The following is a 21,932-nucleotide window of genomic DNA, read 5'->3' on the forward strand; positions in this document are numbered from 1 at the left end:
TAAATGAGTGTTCATCTTTACTTCAAATGAGTGAAATAAAATTCTAATGAGTAAAGCTTGGGTAAAAAAAAATTCAAAGTAGGTCTCACCAGTTAAAGTGTGGAGAACCAGTTTTTCAAAACGAAAGTTATGATTCTTTACATTATATAAAAATTTAACTATCATTTTAAGATTTTATAAAAACATCGTCCAGCGTTCAAAAATTATTACCCATCTCCCAAAAATTAGGATTATAAATTTGCTTAGAGACATAATTTAAAAGCAAATTAAAAAATCGGGCAATAATCTTTCATCAAGCCTAAAGCAACTTTTATTTATCCCAGCATTTGAGCAGACAAGACCTACTTCAATAAAGTTTTTTTTAATTCAGATTCTAAATATCGCAACTTTTAACAAAACATCATCACTTGTCATAAATATAAACAAAAAAAAATTTCGAATTTAGTCAATATATCAAAGTAATTCAAATTCTAGATCTGGTCATGATGAAAATGTGTCAAAAAACATGCAGTTTTTACCACACAACTTTTACACTCCATTATTTTACTCACTTAATTTTATTCCATGCTCTTACTTACATTACTTACATCACGATATTGTGTCACGTCATAGTTACGTCACTCCATATTCTCACTTATTTTATGTCACTTCATACTCTCATATCCTTTTTAAATTTATAAAAAAATTTAAAGCAATAACTTTATAGTTTGAACAAACCATACTTTGTTTTACAATTTTCCAATCCCCAACACGCAAAGCAGCATTCATATAAAGAAGAGGATCAATATTTATAAGAACTTCAGTTCTTGGTGAAGGCACTTGATTTATCAAAGTATCCCATAAATTTAAACCATCAAGATCAGGAAGTAAAATAGTGTCAACACCAGCTGCACTAAGCAAAGTAGGAAGCCAATCAGTAATATGCATTAAATCATTGGAAACTCTGGGATTTTTCGAAAGCTCTTTACTCCAAATACAAGCAGCACCTCTAACACCACCTTAAAATTAAAATATAATATGCATGTATGAAAATATAATACGTATACATATATATGAATTTTAAAAAATATGTATCATAAATACTGAAGTATATATAATAATGCCTGTTAGCATACATATACACAGACACACATACACACAATTTCTCAACTCTCATCAATTAACAATAAAGGAATAATTCAATTGCCTGATGATTAGTTTACTCAACATCAGCAAAGATTGGAACATTAGGAAAGGAACAGTTATCAAAAATAGCAATAATTTTGGTAAACACATTTCTCAATTAGCTTGCAGGTACCATGTCACAGAACGATTTTCATTAAACACTTGTCATGAGTTAAAGACTAGATAATCTTTTCAAATTTACTTTTCAATTTTTTAAAAAGTTGAAAGGCTAATTTGAAGACCTAGAACTTCATTACAAATCCGAAAAAGATATCAAGGTTTGATTGGTTATTAAAGCAAAGGACAGTAGTTGAAAAAGCAGTAACAGATGCACTCAAATATTTTACAGATTACATAAAAAATAATAATAATAAGGGAAAAATAAAAAAAAATAAAAAATAGCAGAACTTGTTATTTATGAAAATCAGTAGTAAAAAAAAAAAAAATTATTGGATCATTATTAAAAGATAAATGGTAGTTAGGCTCAAATTTGACACATTCTCTTTTAGATTAAAAATGTTATATTAATCTAAAAAGATTAAAAATTTTATTTTAATCTAAAAAGATTAAAAATGTTATTTTAATCTAAAAAGATTAAAAATGTTATTTTAATCTAAAAGAGAATAAAAAATCGATGAAGAAAAAACATAACTGTAGTACTTAAAAATATTAAACATAAAAACAATATTTACCAAATAACTGTTCAAACCTACTTTTTTTTTTTATATAATTTGTAATTTTTTATAATTATAATTTTGAAGTAACTTTTTATCTGATGAAAGTTACATCAAAAAAATTTCAAAATTCACTTCACCTATTCACTCCTTGTAAAAGAAATTTCAAAATTCACTACACCTATTCACTCTTTGTGAAAGTAATTTAAAAGTGGATGTTTAACCTTTGAAACTCAGTGCTGGTGGCTATTATCTTTTGAGTGATACCAACAGTCACATGCTTAGCCTGGACGTATATTTACATCGCAATACATCTATTTTTTATGAAATCAGATTCGAGTCTGAGTATTCTTTTATGTAGTTTTAAATATCTTTACTCAACTTTTTTATTTTTATCTTTATCAAACTCCATCTTTTCAAAACTCTTTTTCAAATTGACAAAGTTCTTTCTCTTTATTCAGTAACCAAAATTAACGTTGTTGGTGACCACTGCCTCCGCTAGCACTAAATATTTAAATTTTTCTCTTTTGTGTCTTGTTTCTGACCCAAACATATTTCTTTTATTTTTCTTTAGATGGCTCAAATCATGCAATGATCTTAAAACTGTTATCTTTTCCTTCTCTTTTATCAGACTCACCCTATCATTGCATTTCTATTACTAGCACAGCTGAATAAGAATCCTTTTGTAATTTTAATGTGATGGACCTTGGCTTGATGTCTTTTGTCTCTTCGCTGTTAATTACACCTCCTACATAATCTTCTAGATTCAGGCAGGCATGAAAGATTTTATTTCTACTTGCCAGTTTAAAGTCCACTCTACATTCCAGCTACTGTTTTTAATCTTAATCACTTCCTTTGTCTATTTTACAAGAGCAATTCAATTTTCTAAAGAAGAATATCTTTATGTCATTGTTAGAAATTGTTGCAAAAATGTCTGACTCTAAGAACATGAAGATCCTAAGGTCAATCATTTTCAAACTACTGTTATCTACTGCTATTCTCATACTACATATTTTATTTTATTACAGAAGTAAGGTTCTAGTGATATTTGTAAAGTCTTTAACAGTGTCATTAGCAAAAATAAGTGGAGATTGCTCCAACATCTCTAACTATTACCTTCTTACTAGTCTTCGAGTCTTTAATTGATTCAACTATAATTTATATATTATTATTATTATAATTATAATTCAATTTATAATTTGTAATTTGTCATCATATTAGTATACTTTTAAATATTCTTCTATCAATCTTTTTTTTTTAACTTATATGTCATCCAATCAGTTTTCTTACCAGTGTCAGTCTTTAAGTCTTTAATACTTTATCTTAATAATTAACATCTAATACTTCATCTTAAATCAACTTATTCTAACAATCAATATTGATTTTAATCCTCTCAATTGATCCAATCAAAGTTGCTGATTATATAGACATAACAGAACAGTTTTAACATAAGTTAGATGGATGAAATGAGGCAAAGGCTCTTAACAGTCATTACTTTTTGATTGCTTAGAATAGCTGATCTTAAATGTGAGCCCTTTTTTTATTCATGGTTAAATTTGAAATGGCTGGTAAATTTTAACCCCAAAAAAAGTTGTTTACAGCTACTATCACAATATTGTTGATACTCTTATATTGATGAATGGTAGCACTCTTGCTAGGTCCTTTACGCCATTGTCATAGATATTTTTTATATTTCTTTCTTTCAATATATACAACTTTTAGCAAATTTTCTTGGCTAAAACTTCTTTATATAATCTTTAATACACTTTCTCCAAGTTTTACTACCTTAACCTCTACCTTATTCTTCTGAAACTCTCTACATGCTGATACCCAACTATCTTCATCTTTACACTTTAAATGCCCAAACAAACTTAATCTTTGTTGACTTTCTTGAAGATCGTCACTCTTTTTCTTATTTTTAAAACTACAAATCTATCTGATGATTATCTTCTCTGTTCTTTCAAGATGCTGGAGATCATAAACTTTTAATTGCCCATGTTTTACTGCCATACATCATAACTTATTTGATGCATGCGGTGTATTCCATACCTGTAATCTTTAATGATGTACCTCTTACTGTTAAAGATAAAAATAAAGATAATTCTCTGAAATTGGCCTAGGCATACCTTACTCTTGTCTTTGATGTCTCCTCTAATCATTAATTCAATTGTATCTCCAAGATAATATAAGTAACCAACACACTACTATATATTTCAATCTCTTTTTTCTCTGTATACAACAAAATTTTGTAATAAAATGGTATACTATCATAAACTTCATCATTTTATTAAAGATCAAAAGAGTTTACTATATGTTTTTTTATACGTTTTTTACTCTTGGGGCTAATACTTGCTGTGATCACTAAATGATGTTTTTTCCAATACAACATATTATTTAATTTTAATTTAAGATAATTTTAGGTTGCACGAATTGTCCATTATCTTAAACTTTCGATTTTAGTGAACCTTTTTTTTTTGCAGTATGGAATAGGTGTAGGTTGCAGGGTGCTAATCTTCTTCAAAACACCAGTAAAAATAGAGGTAACTGTAAGGAGAGGTTTGAAAAACTATATATTACAGACTAGTAATTCCATAGCATCTAAAAACTATAAAAATATCTAATCAAGCATAATGAAAATATTCAACAAAAACATTTTCTACACTTAAAACCAGCACTACAAAGAGTAGTAATAAGTTTCTTGTGAAACTATTACAAACCTACAAATTACACAAACAATAGTTTACCTCGACTTCTTTTTTACACACTCCACATTTCTCGTCTTAACAATGCATAGCTTTTGTCTTTCACATGTCATCATCCCAACGCTGAAATCTTAGTACTAATTTTACTACAGTTTCTGTAACCAAGCATAAATCAATGGATATCTCTATTTAAAGGATGCTTTTGTTTTCCCGAACACACATACAAATATAGGTTTGGACAGGAATGGCGTGCGATCACACGCTGTAACTGACTACACTTATAATTTTTTTTCTTTACAATATGACCACGGCGGTTTAGATGTTTTAACAATTTAGATGCTATAAAAAAAATTATTATGCTATGAACAACTTTTTTTGTTTATCTTTCCTAAAGTTTTTATTTTACATGAATTATGAATAAGTTAAATTAAATCTTCTGTTGCAACGGAATGATTTAGCTGCTTTATTTTTTTGTTTTGTTTTGTTTTTATTTTTACAAAAAATTGTTTAAAACTTTTTTCTATTTTAAATAGATACGATATTTTTTTAAACAGTTTTTTTTTGCAATTTTTTGGAAAAAATAAATGTTTATACAATTTAAAAAATATGTATATTACACTTTTTAATGATTTAAATAAAATTTGTTCATTCATTTAACAATCATTAGAAGTAATTTTGCGTAACTTTAAAACGCTTCGAAGGATAAGATTTAAAGTAATTTATTTTAAACGCAATTAAAAACATAACAAAAGTACTTTTTGCTTTGAGTTTGAGTTTCTTGAGTTTTATTTTAGTGCTTATATATTTTTTTGTTTGTTTGTAAGGAATTGTTTTCTTTCTTTTTTTACTTTTTTTATTTCAATTTTCTTCCTAGTTTAAGTTAGCTAGCATTTATTTTTTCAGGGCATTTCTAAAATGTTTAAAAATCAACTAAACATCTTAACAGCCGTGCTCAAGTAGTCAAAAAATAAAATTATTTGTGTGGTCGGCAATAGCGCTCGATCGCACGCCATTCCTGTCCAAGCCTGCAAACATACTTTTCACTTGTTTTGAGCACTTATTTAAGCACTCACAAAAAAAAAGGCATTATCATAATTGTAATAAATATTTCATCAAATAACTTAGTAAAAAAAATTGAAACCTTTGCATTGTAACCATAATAATTACTTGTTGACTTCATTGCAAACCAATAAGAAACTAGTGTTTATAAATAATTGTGTTATTTAGTGCTTTTCCAATACTGAGAAAAAAAAACTAATATATATATATATATATATATATATATATATATATATATATATATATATATATATATATATATATATGTAAATTACTTCTTCTTGGTTTGCAATGAAGTCAATATGTCACTTCATATGTATGTATATATTGAATAGTCATAATGTTAAATTAATAAATTAAATAATTATATTGTCAAAATAATAAATTAAATAGTTATAATTATGATGCATAATTACAATACAAATTAACTTTAACTATAATATAAGAATTATAATACAAGAATTATATAATTTAACAATACTTTAAATCGTTATTAGACTATTAAATTACATTATATAGCATTATTGTAAAAAAAAACTTATTCTAGTTTTTAAAAAAATTCCTCACCTTCATAGACAGTAGTTTTGGTGCCTCTTAATGGATAATTAGATGCCCAATTATTGTTAAGACCATTTGCAGGTCCACCATTGTCTGATGTAAAGATTATGATTGAATCATCGAGCATATTTTGCTTTAACAACTCTGAGGTAATCTAGAGTCAATCAACTGTTAATAATATTTAACTTTTCCTCTACTAAAAAACTTAAATAAAATTAAAAAAAAAAGAAACTAAAACTCAATAACAACAATATGTAACAAATTTTCATTTTTGTTCTGCTCGTGGGTTGAAAGTATATTTTTCTAATCTGTTAAGTCTAGAACATAAATAAATCGCTGTTATTCCAGAAAAACTTTGCTTCTGTGACCAGGACAATGACATTTGGAAAATCGCGTGTTTTCAAGAAAATTCTTAAAAGAGAAAGGATAACAATTCATTGTTGAAGAGAAGTTATTTATTTGATATGGTATCAAGAGGTTGTTTGCATCCAGCTGATTTACTTTTCTATGTGTGCGGACAATTCATAAAGGCAAGAGCAAAAAAGTGTTTTGTGGAAGCAAGTCGAATAATGAACGAGGCCTACAGAACATACTTCGGTGTTCCAGTCGGAGATCAAGACAAATCTTGGGCATCACATATCACATGTAAATATTGCAAAAAAATACTTAAAGGTAAACTGAACAGTTGATCTTGCTTAGATGTGTTTTAACTTATTTTCATAAAATTTTAATGCTTTAGATCAAGCTCATTTCAAGGAGTTGTAATTTACAAAGTTTAAGTAATGTACTGTAGGCAAATATGTTCCATCTTGAAATTGCTCCATATTTTGAAATTTCCTGTCCTCAAATTGCTATAATTATTCTTATTATTATGTGCTATGTTATAGGTTGGTACAGAGGAGAGTGAAAGCCATGAGGTTTGCTATCCCGCGAATTTGGCAAGAGCCAATGGACAACTCAAGCAACTGCTGCTTCTGCAAGGTAAACCCAAAAAATTGTTACACCAGCAAAAATGCCTATCTAATCGTTTATCTGGACATAGCTTCTTCCAATGCCCCAGTTCCACATCCAAACTGCCTGTTCCGACTCCTCCTAGGCGGCATCGGCCATCTTCAGGAGATAGCAGCAAGTTAGTAATGAGGCAGATACTGGAGATATGGACTACAATTACTCAGATGAAGTTGGTGATGAAAGCTGTACTTCCCTAACCAGAAAGATGTGAACAATTTAAATAGGGACCTCGCGGTTCGAATGCTGAAAACGAAATCGAATGCTGAGCTTCTGATATCCAGGCTCAAACAGAGGAACTTGGTTGATAATAGCGTACAAGTCACGAAATCAAATGCTGAGCTTCTGATATCCAGGCTCAAACAGAGGAACTTGGTTAATAATAGCGTACAAGTCACGGATCAGAGGAAGCAGCATAAAAGATTCTCCAACTTCTTCAGTCAGCGTGATGGACTGTGCTTCTGCAACAAAATTGCCGGTCTTTTCCAGGCTATAGATATCGCATATAATCCTATTGAATGCAGTCTATTCATAGACAGTTCATCCCATAGCCGTGTCGCTTTACAAAGGAAACAACTAATTGTATCTCCCAATGAACCACACTGTGCATCTCAAAGAGGACTGCAGCAGTGTCAAAATGTTGCTGAGTGCATTAAAGTATGACAACTACGAATGGGAGGTCATCGGTGATTTCAAAATGGTATCATTCCTCATGGGTCTTCATATCAATCAAGGATTATACGCGATATCTATAGCCTGGCCACAATGGACCGAGTTTTATGTTGGGAAGAGCAATGTGAAGTGGGAGCCGCTGATAGAACCTCATAAAGTGCTTATGCCACTGCTGCACATCAAGTTAGGCCTCGCTAAGCAATTTGTCACTGCTCTTGACAAGGAGTCAGCAGCATTTCAATACCTCCAAGATCTTTTTCCAAAGCTGCCTGAGGCTTAAGTCAGGACTGGTATATTTGTCGCACCACAGATTAAGAATATCATAGAATGTGAGGATTTTGAAAAGCTGTTAAACAGGACAAAGAGAGCAGCTTGGAGCAGTTTTGTTGCAGTTGTTCAGGGCTTCCTAGGTAATCACAAAGCTGAAAACTAAGTGGATTTGGTACAGACTCTCATAAAGAATTAACCAAAATGGGATGCGGAATGTCTCTGAAAGTCCATATCCTTAATTCGCATCTCAACAAATTCAAGGAAAACATGGGTGCTTACTCGGAGGAGTAAGGCAAGTGCTTTCACCAAGGTATATTGGACTTTGAACATTGTTACCAAGGACAGTATAACGAAAATATACTGGAGGAATACATTTGGGGGCAACTTTGAGAGATTGATTCACAGTAAAATCGTAAATCTAAAAATCTAAATATTTCTAAACCTTGTTGAGTGGTTTCTGACTGTGTTTGTCAATTCCTTGTGCAATTTTTATTTTAACCTGATCATTATGACAAAAATTAAAAAAATCATTCTTTTTCACAAAAAAAAAACAAGTTTTCTTTGTGCTGTTGTCGTTTTTTCACATATTAAATTTAAATTTAAAAAACTTAAATATAACCAATTTGGTAACAATATTGATATATATTTATATATAAATCTAGAGATTCAATCAGGAATAGTGGATGTACAAAAATCAAATAAGGGATTAAAACAAAATTTACCCAAGGAGATTAGGATACAATTTAGCCAAGATTATCAAGAAAAAAATTAACTTCATATAATGCCTAAAATGTTTAAACATTTTATATATTTTTGTATATATATGAAACACTGCCAGTTCCATGTTTTACTTTAGGCTACACTCAAAACATTTTATCAAAAAGTTTCCATTTAAACTTCGTAATATATATTTGCTTATGTTTAGCTTCAGACAAACAGTTTTCATAATAAATGGCTGAAAATTAGTTTTATATACTAAATCTAATTAGGATAAACTTGATAAAGTTGTTTTAAGTGTAATGCAAGTTAAATGTGTAACAGACCATGTTCAATAGGACTTTTGAGCAAAAATCTATAACCGATAATCCTCTATAAATTAGACAATTAAAGTTAATGAGAATAGTAACAAAAATTAATCTTTAAAGTCAAGCACATTTGGGAAGAAAAAAATTTGATTGAGTAAAAGAATATCCAAATTAAAAAAACAAAATAAAAACCTCAACAAAAAAAAAAATGATAATAAAAAGAAGTAAAATTAATTAACAAAGAAAAGAGCAAGGAAACGGTTGACAGAAGGCTTGAAAAGTTGTAGATTGTACGAGTCAGGAAAGATTGGAGAGTTCCAAAGGATTGAAGTATGATGAAAAAAACTAGACAAATAAAATTTTAAAAAGTATGAGACTTAGCTGAAAGAGGATTCAAGTAAGAATGAGTTTTAGTCAATGGAACAAGAGATGGTTGCTCCATTGAGCAACGACCATGATAGTATTTGTAGAAAAGAAAAAGAGATGCAACCATACAATGATGGCAGAGTGGCTTAAGCTTGGCATACGGAGCCAGTACAACTACATTTACAATGTGTTTTTGGACCTTGTCTAGAAGAGAAAGAGCATCATCAGAAGAACCAACCCATATATGACAACAGTATTAATTCAGGGACAAATAAGAAATTTAGGTAAAGAAGTAAAGAATGGAATCAGGAGTAAGATAATGGTGAGCATGAGTACAACCTTAGCAGATGCTAACTTTGCAATCAATTGTTTTCCATGAGAGTCAGTAGTAATAACAATCCAAGAAGACCTAAAAAAGAGGACTTAGTGAGAGGGTTGTCAATTACTCAATATAGAAGTGTCAACAGTATTGCAATAGTTATCTACAATAAATAACTGAATTTGGTTGGAGTTAAAACTAGCAAGCTACTGCAAGCCCCAAGCTGTTACAGAAGTGAGATCAGATTCAAGATCAGCCTGTTCTAAGTGATTGAAAAGGGAAGACTTTTGGTCAAGACAGGAGTATAAAGATTGTTAGGAAGATCATTTATGTAGGTAAGAAATAATACAGAACCAAGGATATAATTTTAAGATACCTCAGAAGTTACTGGAAATTAAGAAGAGTTTTGGCCTTCAAGGATGACTTTAATAAAGCTGTTAGAAAGAAATGATTTGATAATCTTAAAAAATTTCCCAGATACATTTCTGGTTCACAATGCCAATTAATAATGTCATGTTAGTTTTTGACTTTGCACATTTAAATAAAATCGCCTCTTTCCCTTTAGTTTGTTTTTGTAATTCATGTTAGGGCTGTTGTGAATTATTTGATTAGAGATTAAAGATTAATTGATTAAAAAAAAAACAATCAATTAATTTATCAAAAACTAAAAATAAAGATAAAAAGTTTTTACTTTAATTAATGAATATTTAATATATTGGTTTAATTCACATTAAATAATACTAATGGAGTTTTTTTATATATTTTTTTGTTTAAAGTAATATAATACTCAAATTTAATTAATAAGGATGGTTCTTTAAAACGTAAGAAGTTTGATAATTAGTTAACAAACCAATGACATTAGTAAAAATATTTTAGTTTAAAAATAATTAAATTCAAATAACTGTTATACTATTTCCATTTTGTTATTTTTTAAAATTATAAGTAGCTTGTTTTTTAGACAGGTTGAAATGTGAACTCATGATTGATATGAACTCATGATTGATATGAACTCATGATTGATATGAACTCATGATTGATGCGAACTCATGATTGATATGAACTCATGATTGATATGAACTCATGATTGATATGAACTCATGATTGATATGAACTCATGATTGATATGAACTCATGATATAAACTATTTTTATTATCATTCTCATTAACGAGAAATATTTAACAATTCCTTAATTTGATAAAGTATGTTTATTTCTTGTTAATCGTTTTGATATTTCTACTTAATTTTATTTGTAAAATCTTTTAGGTAAGTGTTGGGATCTAACACTCCAACAATCCTTCTACATTAGGAATACTGCGTTCAAATATTCTTATATTTACTAATTCAAAGAACTTCAACCTGTTTAAACAATAAGCTACTTTTCTAATTTTATTTCTGGATAATAAAAGATCTTGAATAAATTTAATTTTGTGTTTGGAAGGAGTTACTTTAAGTCAACTTTAGTCTATCATTTTGCATAAAATCCTCCTCATTGCCATCAGATTCCTGGTCATTTGTTGAAGAGTTGAAGATTTCTTCTTAGAAATATTTATCACCAGGTTCTACTAAATTTGTATGCTATAAAACATCTACAGCATTTGGCACAACTATTGCAAATTTGATGATAAATATTTGACCTATTTTATCTTATAACAAAACATTGTTTAATCATTCTAATTTTTTGATTAATCAATTGATTAATCAACTTAATAAAAAATTGATTAATCGATAACAGCCGTAACTCACTTTCATTAGCCTTTTTTTGTAACTGATTCCTTTTGAAGCCTTTTGTGGCTTTTTGTTGAGATATTTTGATTAAGTTTGTCTCAAACAAATTTTTTTTTTTCTTTTTTCGAAAAGCATATTCTAAGTTTAGCCAAATGAGTGATGTGTATAATAATTTTATGGATATTTTATCTGGATAAAAATCCATAAAATTATTATCTGGATGTGCGTTTTAAAATACCCAATGTTTAAATTTTTTCAATGCAATTTCTCATTTTGTATTGTTGGAAATATAAACATCTAATTCTTTTTCCTATGACGACATTATTTTAAGTTTATGCAGAATGATCTCTGTTTTTTAAGCATTATATTTTAAGGTATACTTTTATCTTTTTTGATTCATGATGACCAAAATAAATAATTTTTTTATAATTTGTCCTTATAAATTATATTTTTAAATTAAATAATATTTTTGTCAAGTTAAATAAGATGTTAAGATCAAACTGTAAAGAGTGATTTATTTTATTTTATTTATATTTTGTTATTTTATTTTTATTACCTAAATATTTTTTTAAATTGTCAGCATGAAACTTTGTTTTATTATTCATTTTTTGTTAAATCATATGAATTACGAATAGCTATGGTCCTAAAACTGATGTGGTACCCCACTACGAAATATTTGCCATTCTAATTTAAATAATCTAAAAATAACTCTGTTGGTGATTTTCTAAAAGTAAAAATTAGACAAAACTTATCGATACGTGTCCTTGTTAAAAGTTATCGATACGTGTCCTTGTTAAAAGTTATCGGTACGTGTCCTTGTTAAAAGTTATCAGTACGTGTCCTTGTTAAAAGTGTTGTAATATTTGCTTTTATATTTGTTATATTTGACTTTAATATGTTTAATTAAAATAATAGAACAACAAAGGGAAAACATCTAAGGGGAGGGGATCTAGACCCCCTCCCCCTAGATGTTTTCACTTTGCTGTTCTATCAATCAACTCTATCAATTCAAATTGATACAATACCAAAGTTATAAACAAAAACAACATATTAGTTTTGAAAAAATAGATGCATATTTAAAAAAATATAAGGGTTTTATATTTTTCTTTTTTTTGCCTTACAATAAGACATAAAACAAGAAATGGACACAAATTTATACCTTTATACATCAAACAAACAACTTCAGATATAATATAACTTAATAAAATTATACTCAACTTTAGTAACAATTTAAAAAATAAACTTTACACACTTATATTATCTAGAAGAAAAAACTTCTTATAATATTTCAAGTATTACGAATAAAGGTCTCAATTTACATTTACAATACATGATGTTGAAGTTACAGTACATAACGTTTGAAAAGGTTTAAAGAATGTTACAAAACTTTTTTACTTTGCATCAATCCCACAGCAAATCCACAATATATACATCATTTGAATATTTTATAAAGAAGACAATATCATCAGTTTGTCTTGTTGATTATGTTTGAGATGGTTTTACATATATACTTGAGATATTTTCTCAAAGGGAAAGACATAAAAGCAGCTACGCTTGTTTGAAAGTATTATTTACCCCACTTGAATAAAAGAAAAGATCTTATTCACTATTCAAACATATACTTAACAACTTATCTACAAATTATTACTGAGATAAAATTATTACTGAGAATCTTTACTATAATGTTTTTATGTACCAATACCTTAACAATATAAAAAAAAAAAATTCTACATACAAATAATTTTTGAAATATAATTTGCATTCACTTTCGATATCAAAAAATTATTCCAATCTAATATTGTGATTTTGTAAATAAAAATATTTCTATTTATAATATTTATAAATTTATTCCTGATAACATGTTATTGTATAGTCTTTATAATATATGTTGTTGTATGGTTTAGATGAAATAAATTGTTTTATTCTTTTTACTATTATGATAATCTGAATAAAATATTTCTGATATATACTTTTATTATTTATGATTATTTAAACATTTTAATACAAAAAAATATTTGAAAATCCAAACCTGACCAATCCAGTGATCCATTACACCCATCATGGATGCATAACTTTGTCTTCCTTTGTGTTTTATGTGTGAGAATTTATCTATCCATTCTTGAGGTGCTTGCAAAGGATATTCTCTTAAATTTGCACTGTGAACTGCTTGATAAGCAAGATAAAGAAACATTGGTTGAGTGGAGTTGTGATTACGAATCCTATCAATAGCTTCCATTGAATACATTGCAGTACTATAATTTCCCCATTGATTAAATATACTCTAAAATATTTGATATTTATGATTATAGTACTATGCTTTATAGTTAATAACAAACTACAACATACTATTAGAAAAGTTTTAAAAAGTTAACAGTAATAACTAAATTACTTAAAGTAATTAATAATAATATAAATTACAGAACTTTTTTTGTTGTTGTTATTAAGGTGCTCTAAGAAGTCCTAAAAGTCTTATCACAGATTACAGCAAAAGAGCGTTAGAACTTAGAAGTTCATGTCTCCTTCCTTACCAATGTCACTTATTGGGCTAGAGCTTGCACCAAACCTTAAACCTCTTGGTTTTGAGCCATTCTAATTCTAATTCCAAACTCTAACCACTGCGTTACGACTTCTTTGTACATAAACTTTCACAGTTTGTAATTATATAAATTATAAATTTAGTTTTTATGACATATATTTAGTATGCTCTATATTATATATATTTATATACTATGTATATTATTTATAAACTGTATATATATATATATGTTTATATGTATGTATATATATATATACATACATATAAATATATATATATATATATATATATATATATATATATATATAACATATAAGAGTTATATATATATATATATATATATATATATATATATATATATATATATATATATAACTCTTATATGTTGTCAGAAAGTTTTTTCCGTATTTTGTTGACAAAAAGTAAAAATTAAAATGCAAGGCTGGAATTTTTTTTTTTATTAATTGATAGACTGCCTGCCCCAACCAAACCCTCAGTCGATGTAGCAGTACTCCGTTGCAAATCAGGCTATTTGTCAGTCGATGCAGCAGCACTTTGTTGCAAGTCAGACTATAAGATAGTTGATGTAGCAACACTCCGCGCATGATTTACAGCAAAAAAAAATAAAAATAAAAACATTTTATTAAAAAAAATAAAAATAAAAACATTTTATTAAAAAAAATTAAAAATAAAAACATTGTTTATATTGTTAAAAACATTCTAGTCAATTAAATTTGCGTTGAAAAAACGATTAATTTGTAATTAAATTAATGGTTTTTACTTTCTGACAATACGCAAATGTTGGACGAAAGTCAAAAGTTATTAAAAGTAATTAGTTATTAAAAGTGATGTATTTATTGGCACAAGAATCATTATTTTCCTTCCATACTCCCAAATGCAACAAACTATATATATATATATATATATATATATATATATATATATATATATATATATATATATATATATATATATATATATATATATATACCCCCTGTGATGGGGCTCTTGGTTGAGTAAAGGCTAGAAATGGTGTCTCGATAAAAATACTCATCTTAGGCAGAAGTTAAATGCACCAGGCTACTGTCTTGTAGGCCTCCTAGGCAAAGACTTAAGGGATAAACAGATTCTATCTATTGACCAGCCTTGCACCCCTTCTTCATCTACTAGGCTGGCGCAGATGTATTTTTAATACATTGTTTCCAGTTTAGGATGTTGAATGCTGGATCTTGACTCAATGCATGGGTTTTGCTTATGTCTCTGTTTTTATGACTAGGCAACTCATTCTATTATTTCCAAATTAGGGTACAGCTCTAAAACTCAGTTTTATGGTTCTGAGGCCGGCTGGTAGTCAGGTTTCCCGAACTCTGTGGTAGCAATCAGAGAGGCTGATTCTATCAACAGCTGAAAAATATCAAAGTATTAACAGTGCCATGTTGCGCATGGATGGTGTGCATTGCGAGGCTACATTTGGAGCCCTTTGTTATGGCTTAGGGTTTATTAATAGCAATGTGGCTTTGGGTCAAGTTCTTCAACAAATTTAAAAATGAATAAAGTACCAAAAGCTATAAAACACAAAAAACCATCATCATCACCTAGTTCTCTAAACCTATCATTCACTAATATTTATGGTCTTTGAAGTAACTTTTCTTCTGTTGAGTCTTACCTCTTGCAAAATTCACCAGACCTACTTGCTCTTTGTGAGATTAATATGAGTTCAACTGTCTCATCTTGTGATCTTAGTGTTGATGGTTATCTTCCTTTAATTTGTAAAGACTCCAATAGTCACATGCTAGGCCGGGGCATTTACATTTGTAGGAATTCACCCATTTGTCGTGAAACTGGGTTTGAATCCACAGACTATACTTTCATGTGCTTTTGTTTAGCATCACTTCACTCTAACGCCTTTCTCTTTGTTCTATATCGCTCTCCTTTATCTCAAGACTACACTTATTTTTATGTTATTTCTGATCATAGTGACCAAGCCCTCTCTCTTTATCCATCAGCTAATATTGTTGTTGTTGGTGACTTTAATGCTCACCACACTAAATGGCTTGGTTCTAGTGTCAGTGACTCTGCAGGCATTAAAGCCCACAACTTTTGCCTTTCTCAATCCCTAACTCAAATAGTCAACTTTCCAACTCGCTTTCCAGACAACCCAAATCATTTACCTTCTCTACTCTACTCGACTTATGTTTTGTTTCTGATCCTAGTCAGTGCTCAGTTTCTCCACATCACCCTTAGGTGCTTCTGATCACAGTTTGATCTCTCTAAAAATAATATCTCATTCTTCTTCATCATCTGAATCCCCCTATTATCATACCTCTTACAACTTAAAGCTGACTGGGACTCTTTCCATGATTTTTATCGTAATAGTCCTTGGGTAGAAATCTTTCTGTTGACAAATGTGTTTCTCACTCTTTTCCATGGTTTTTCTCTCATTGTGCTGCTGCAATTTTGCTGAAGTGTTCTCCCAAGCTATTGTCTATACTCTCAAAACTATTTAACAAGTGCTTATCAGAGTCTTGTTTTCCAGCCTGCTGGAAAGCGGCATCTGTTATCCTTATCTTCAAAAATTCTGGAGAGCAATCTGATTTGTCTAACTACCGTCCCATTAGTCTTCTTCCTATCATAAGCAAGGTTTTTGAATCTTTAATTAACAAACATTTAATTTCTCATCTTGAATCAAATATCTTACTTTCTGACCATCAATATGGATTTCGATCTTCTCATTCTACAGCTGATTTGTTAATAGTAATAACCGATAGGTTTTATTGTGCATTACATAAAGGTGGAGAGGTTAATATCATCGCTCTTGACATTTCATAGGCTTTTGATAAAGTTTAGCATGCTGGTCTTCTCCATAAGTTTTCTTCTTATGGTGTATCCTGCAACATCTTTAAGATTATTGAACCCTTCCTTTCCAATCATAGTATAAAAGTTGTCCTCGATGGACAGCACTCTTCTTATTCTGTAACTTCAGGGGTTCCCATAAATTTAATCTTTGGCCATATACTCTTTTTAATTTACATTAATGATCTTCCAGACATTCTCACATCTAAGGTGGCATTGTTTGCTGATGATACTACTATTTATTCTTGTTGTGATAAGAAGCCAACACTCTCTGATCGCTTGGAGAGGGCATCTGAGCTTGAAAAGGATCTCACTTCTGCTACAGCACGGGGCTCACAGTGGCTGGTGAACTTCAACACAGATAAAACTCAATTTTTTTTCAGCCAATCATTATTGCAATAATTTAGATCTCCCTATATTTATGAACGATGATGTACTCAATGAGTCATCTACTCTTCATTTTCTAGGATTAAGTCTTACTTCCGATATTTCTTGGAAACCATATATCAAACCTGTTGCAAAATTAGCATCTGCTAAGGTTGCATCTCTTTATCGAGCTTGACACTTTCTTACTCTAAATTCTATTCTTTATCTCAATAAATCTCAAATCCGTCCTTGTATGGAGCACTGTTACCATATCTGGGGCGGATCTTCTAATGATGCCCTTTCTCTTTTAGACAAGGTACAAAAACACATTGTAAACATAGTTGGACCTGCTCTTGCAGCCAACCTCCAACCATTATCACATTGTCGTAATGTTGCTTCTCTTTCTCTTTTCTACAAATACTATAATGGGTACTGTTCTAAAGAGCTAGCATCTCTTGTACCATCTACTAAAATTCATTCTCGTATTACTCGTCATTCAATTAATTCTCATCATTTTTCTGTGACTGTTCTTAAGTGCTTCAAAAACTCTTAATCAACTAGTTTTTTTCCTCGAACATCAGTTCTTTGGAATTCGCTTCCTTCATCTTGCTTTCCTGATTCATATAATTTGCTATCCTTTAAGTCGTTCGTCAATCATTATCTTGCTCTACAATCTTTATCTTTTCTCTTCCAGTAACTTCTAATTTTAATTAGTGGTTGATTGCAGCCTTGTTGGAAGCGAAGATGTTTAAAAGAAAAAAAAAAAGTAAAAAAAATATATATATATGTATATATATATATACATATAAATGTATATATATATATATACATACATATATATATATATACATACATATATATATATATATATATATATATATATATATATACATACATATATATATATATATATATATATATATATATATATATATATATACATATATATACACATATATATATATACACACATGTATATGTATATATATATACATACATACATATATACATATATATACATATATATATATATATATATATATATATATATATATATATATATATATATATATATATATATATATATATATATATATATATATATTATAAATATTATAATTTAATACTGACTAAATTGCTATTTGGACCTCTTAAAATGAAATTTTGCCAGTCATGGTTGACCAGTTGAAAAAAAATCATTTAAATTTTGAAAAAGTGTTTAAAATAATTCTATTGTCTAGAATATGCTAATTTAATTGGTTTTGGGTTGTTAAAGCAAAAGGTTTAAAAGCAAAAGAATGTTAAACTTTTTTATTATTCCTTTCATTTTAAACAATACAGCCTGGTCTTTATTTTTATTTTTAAAACATTAAAATAAATTAACTTTTTTTATTAATAATTAAAAATTAATAATTTGTTAATAATTTTATATTATTAAACCTACTACTTCAAATATATCAAATTATATTCAAATATATTCAAATATATTAAATTCATCTTTATTAAAACTTTTATCTGATAGTTATTGCATGCTAATAGAAAACAGTAACTTTTCGCTTATAACAACCCTGAACCGTTTAATTCACTTAGTTGGCAAATACTATATATGATATAAAGTATGTCTATTAGTTTTTTTTCTTTACTTATTTAAATGATAATGTGGCATTGTTCGCTGATGATACTACCATTTTTTTCTTGTCTAAGTGCTCTAAAAATTCTTATTCACCTAGCTTTTTTCCTTGGACATCAGTTCTTTTGAATTTGCACCCATTATCTTGTTTTTCTGATTCATATAATTTGCAATCTTTTAAGTAATCTATTAATTGTTATCTTGCTTTATAAACTTCATCTTTTCTCTTCCATTAAATCTAGTAGTGGTTGCTTGCAGTCTTGTTGGAAATGAAGATGTTTAAAACTAAAAAATTAAACAATTGCGTTTTTTATTGATGTAAGTTCCAAAACTAATATCCTGGGATTAGTTAAAACACAACAAGCAAAACAAAAATTTAAATGCTCTAAAAAAGATTGAGGTATGTGACACACATTACAATCTTTTTTAGTGAAAGGTTAATTTCTTGCAGTAAAAAGCTAATCCTTCTCATTGAAAAGCTGGTTGACACCAATTAACCATTACCAGTGTCTAGTAGCACCGGTGATGAGTAAGAAAAGAAAATGTAAACAATCAAATCATTCTCTATAAAAAACATGCATACATACTTTTTGTTGAGAATGATTTGGAAAAGAAAAGTTCAATTGCAAATGAAATTAGTTTTACATGAACCTGTTTTGCTTAAAATAGACAGAAAACCCCTTATAAGTGGTGGTCATTAAACGCAAAACATTATCCTAACAGAACTTGCTAAAATATATAGTAGTATATAAAATATATAGTAATATATAGAGTATACAATGAATGGCTATTTTTAGAAGTATTTATAATTTATGAGAAAACATGCAATAATTTTCTATCATCAAACTATGCAAAAGATTTTATCATAACTTACTACTCATAGGTTTAAGTATCAAATATGCTAATTATTTATTATAATAAATAAAAATAACAATTACATGGAATCCTTTTTCAATGCATTTTTTTTTGTTTTGTTACAACCTGGTATTTGGTATTCAGCCGAAAAAACCAAATAGAAAAAAATTTAGCCAAATAGGCGGAATAGTCACAGATTAATTGTGGCATCTTTACAATTTACGTTATTCTTAATTGTTACAGTAACAACCAGATTATCAGCAAATAAGATTAGATCTAACACCAAAGTTGTTAAAAAATATTGACATCTCTGAAACCCTTTTTTAGCCACTAAGATAAAATTTTGCTGAAAAAAAGGTGCTAAAAATCAGTTGATCAGCAAAATTGATGCTATTGAGACCTAGAAATAAATAGTTTAGTAGTATTTTACACAATTTTTAATTGCATATTCATCTTTTATTTTACTTACATTATTATAAAACTCTTGTTGCGTGGGTTTTGTTTACACAAAATATCTAATGATTTTATTTTTAAATTTGGTTTCCAATAATGGCGACAACAACTCAATTATTAGTACTGCAATTATTTTGATTTAAATGTTACATTTAAATATCTTCTTTTTTATAAGTTTTGATTATATCAGTAGTTTTTAATAATTATATTTAGGTTAGTATTAAAAATTATAAAACTATAAAAAGGTAAAAGTTAAAGAAGTCAAACTCAAAAGAAAAAAAAAAAAAAAAAAGAGAAAGCAGTTAGGTTTTTTAACATGCCAGTTTTAAACTCTAGTTAGCAAATATTATTTATTAAAAAGAGTTTGCTCAATTAAAAAATAGTCAATTTCTATCAAAGCAGATGTAAACAAAGCTCTCTGATGCACACAATCTCATTGACTTAAGACTAGCACCTACTTATATACAAAAAATGATATCTAGAAAAACACCCATTGGAAATGCAGATATTTAGACAAACACTCTGATGACAAACACCCTGTATTACTTCAAGTTTAAGATATTAGAACATCATTCTCTGGGTTGTTCCAGAGTTACCAAAGAGAGTTATTTAAAAAGTTACAAAAATATACATTATACTGCTTTCTTGTTTTCAGCATTTTCCAAATTCTAAATAATAAATTATTAAATCAAAATAATTCCCTTCAAGTTTGAAATTTGAAAACAATTAATAACCTTGCATTGATAAGATATCTTTTGTAATAAACTGTTTCTTTTTATTATAAAATTTATAACAAATGAGGTTACTTTAAACAGATCTTAAAATTGGATAAAAATATTGGTTACTTTGGACAGATAATAAAGTTGGAATGCTTCAAAATATTGTTTTGGATGTTGATAGACTTACTATGTCTACACAAACCTTGTTTTATTTAAAATGTTGATTTTTTAAATTCATAACTTACCATTTTTTAATTCTTAGATTAAAATAAATGTTTCATTAACATAAACATACATTATTAAAATGAATGTTTCATTAACATAAACATACATCATTAAAATAAATGTTTCATTAACATAAACATACATCAGGGTCAAAAAAAAGATTACACCGATGTTAATTTAGCAGTAGCAGCCAGCAAGATAAACAATGGTAAAATGAGAGAAAATGTTAAAAAAAAAAACATGATAAAATGTGGTCTTCATTTATTTGATCATCAGACACGGAGATGGTATCTATTAAGTATATTGCAACTTGCTCTGAATGAGGATTTCCATTGACCTTATGGCTATTGTAAAAAATTTTGGCGACAAACAATTGCTATGTTCAAAGATAATTACCCAGGAGTTGAACAACTATGACAACGCTAACTTGACCAATGATCCCAGTATGAGGTAACTAAGCATGGAATGAAGCATCCTGATTGCTGCAACTATATTTAGGTTAGTATTAAAAATTATTTTGTGAACTATTTTAATGAATACATTGAAAGCAGCAATTAATGGACACCTGTTGCCTCTTTATGTTGTAACAGTCAATGTACTAGGAGAATGTGAATATAAATAATGTCACATTTATGTCTATCACCAAAATCTGTGCCAACCACTGAATGTAGCCTTTCTTTAATCATTGAAAGGGGCATGGAGAAAGGTGCTGACAGATCTAAAATTATTAACTACTAAAAAAATCTGGCATA

The 21,932-nt window shown here is 28.4% G+C and overlaps 1 protein-coding gene across 1 annotated transcript in view; it reads right to left on the minus strand.

The window, feature by feature from the left end:
• LOC101237246 (arylsulfatase B) overlaps window positions 1-21,932 on the minus strand; it is a 58,353-nt gene that overhangs the window by 940 nt on the left and 35,481 nt on the right. Inside the window, exons 5-7 of the mRNA XM_065792508.1 lie at window positions 13,573-13,824; window positions 6,167-6,311; window positions 723-998 (exon numbers count right to left, since the gene is read on the minus strand). Coding sequence (XP_065648580.1) covers window positions 723-998; window positions 6,167-6,311; window positions 13,573-13,824 — 673 coding nt within the window. The remainder of the gene's footprint in view (window positions 1-722; window positions 999-6,166; window positions 6,312-13,572; window positions 13,825-21,932) is intronic.

Source organism: Hydra vulgaris, chromosome 03, assembly GCF_038396675.1.
Source record: "Hydra vulgaris chromosome 03, alternate assembly HydraT2T_AEP".
Lineage (NCBI taxonomy): Eukaryota > Metazoa > Cnidaria > Hydrozoa > Anthoathecata > Hydridae > Hydra > Hydra vulgaris.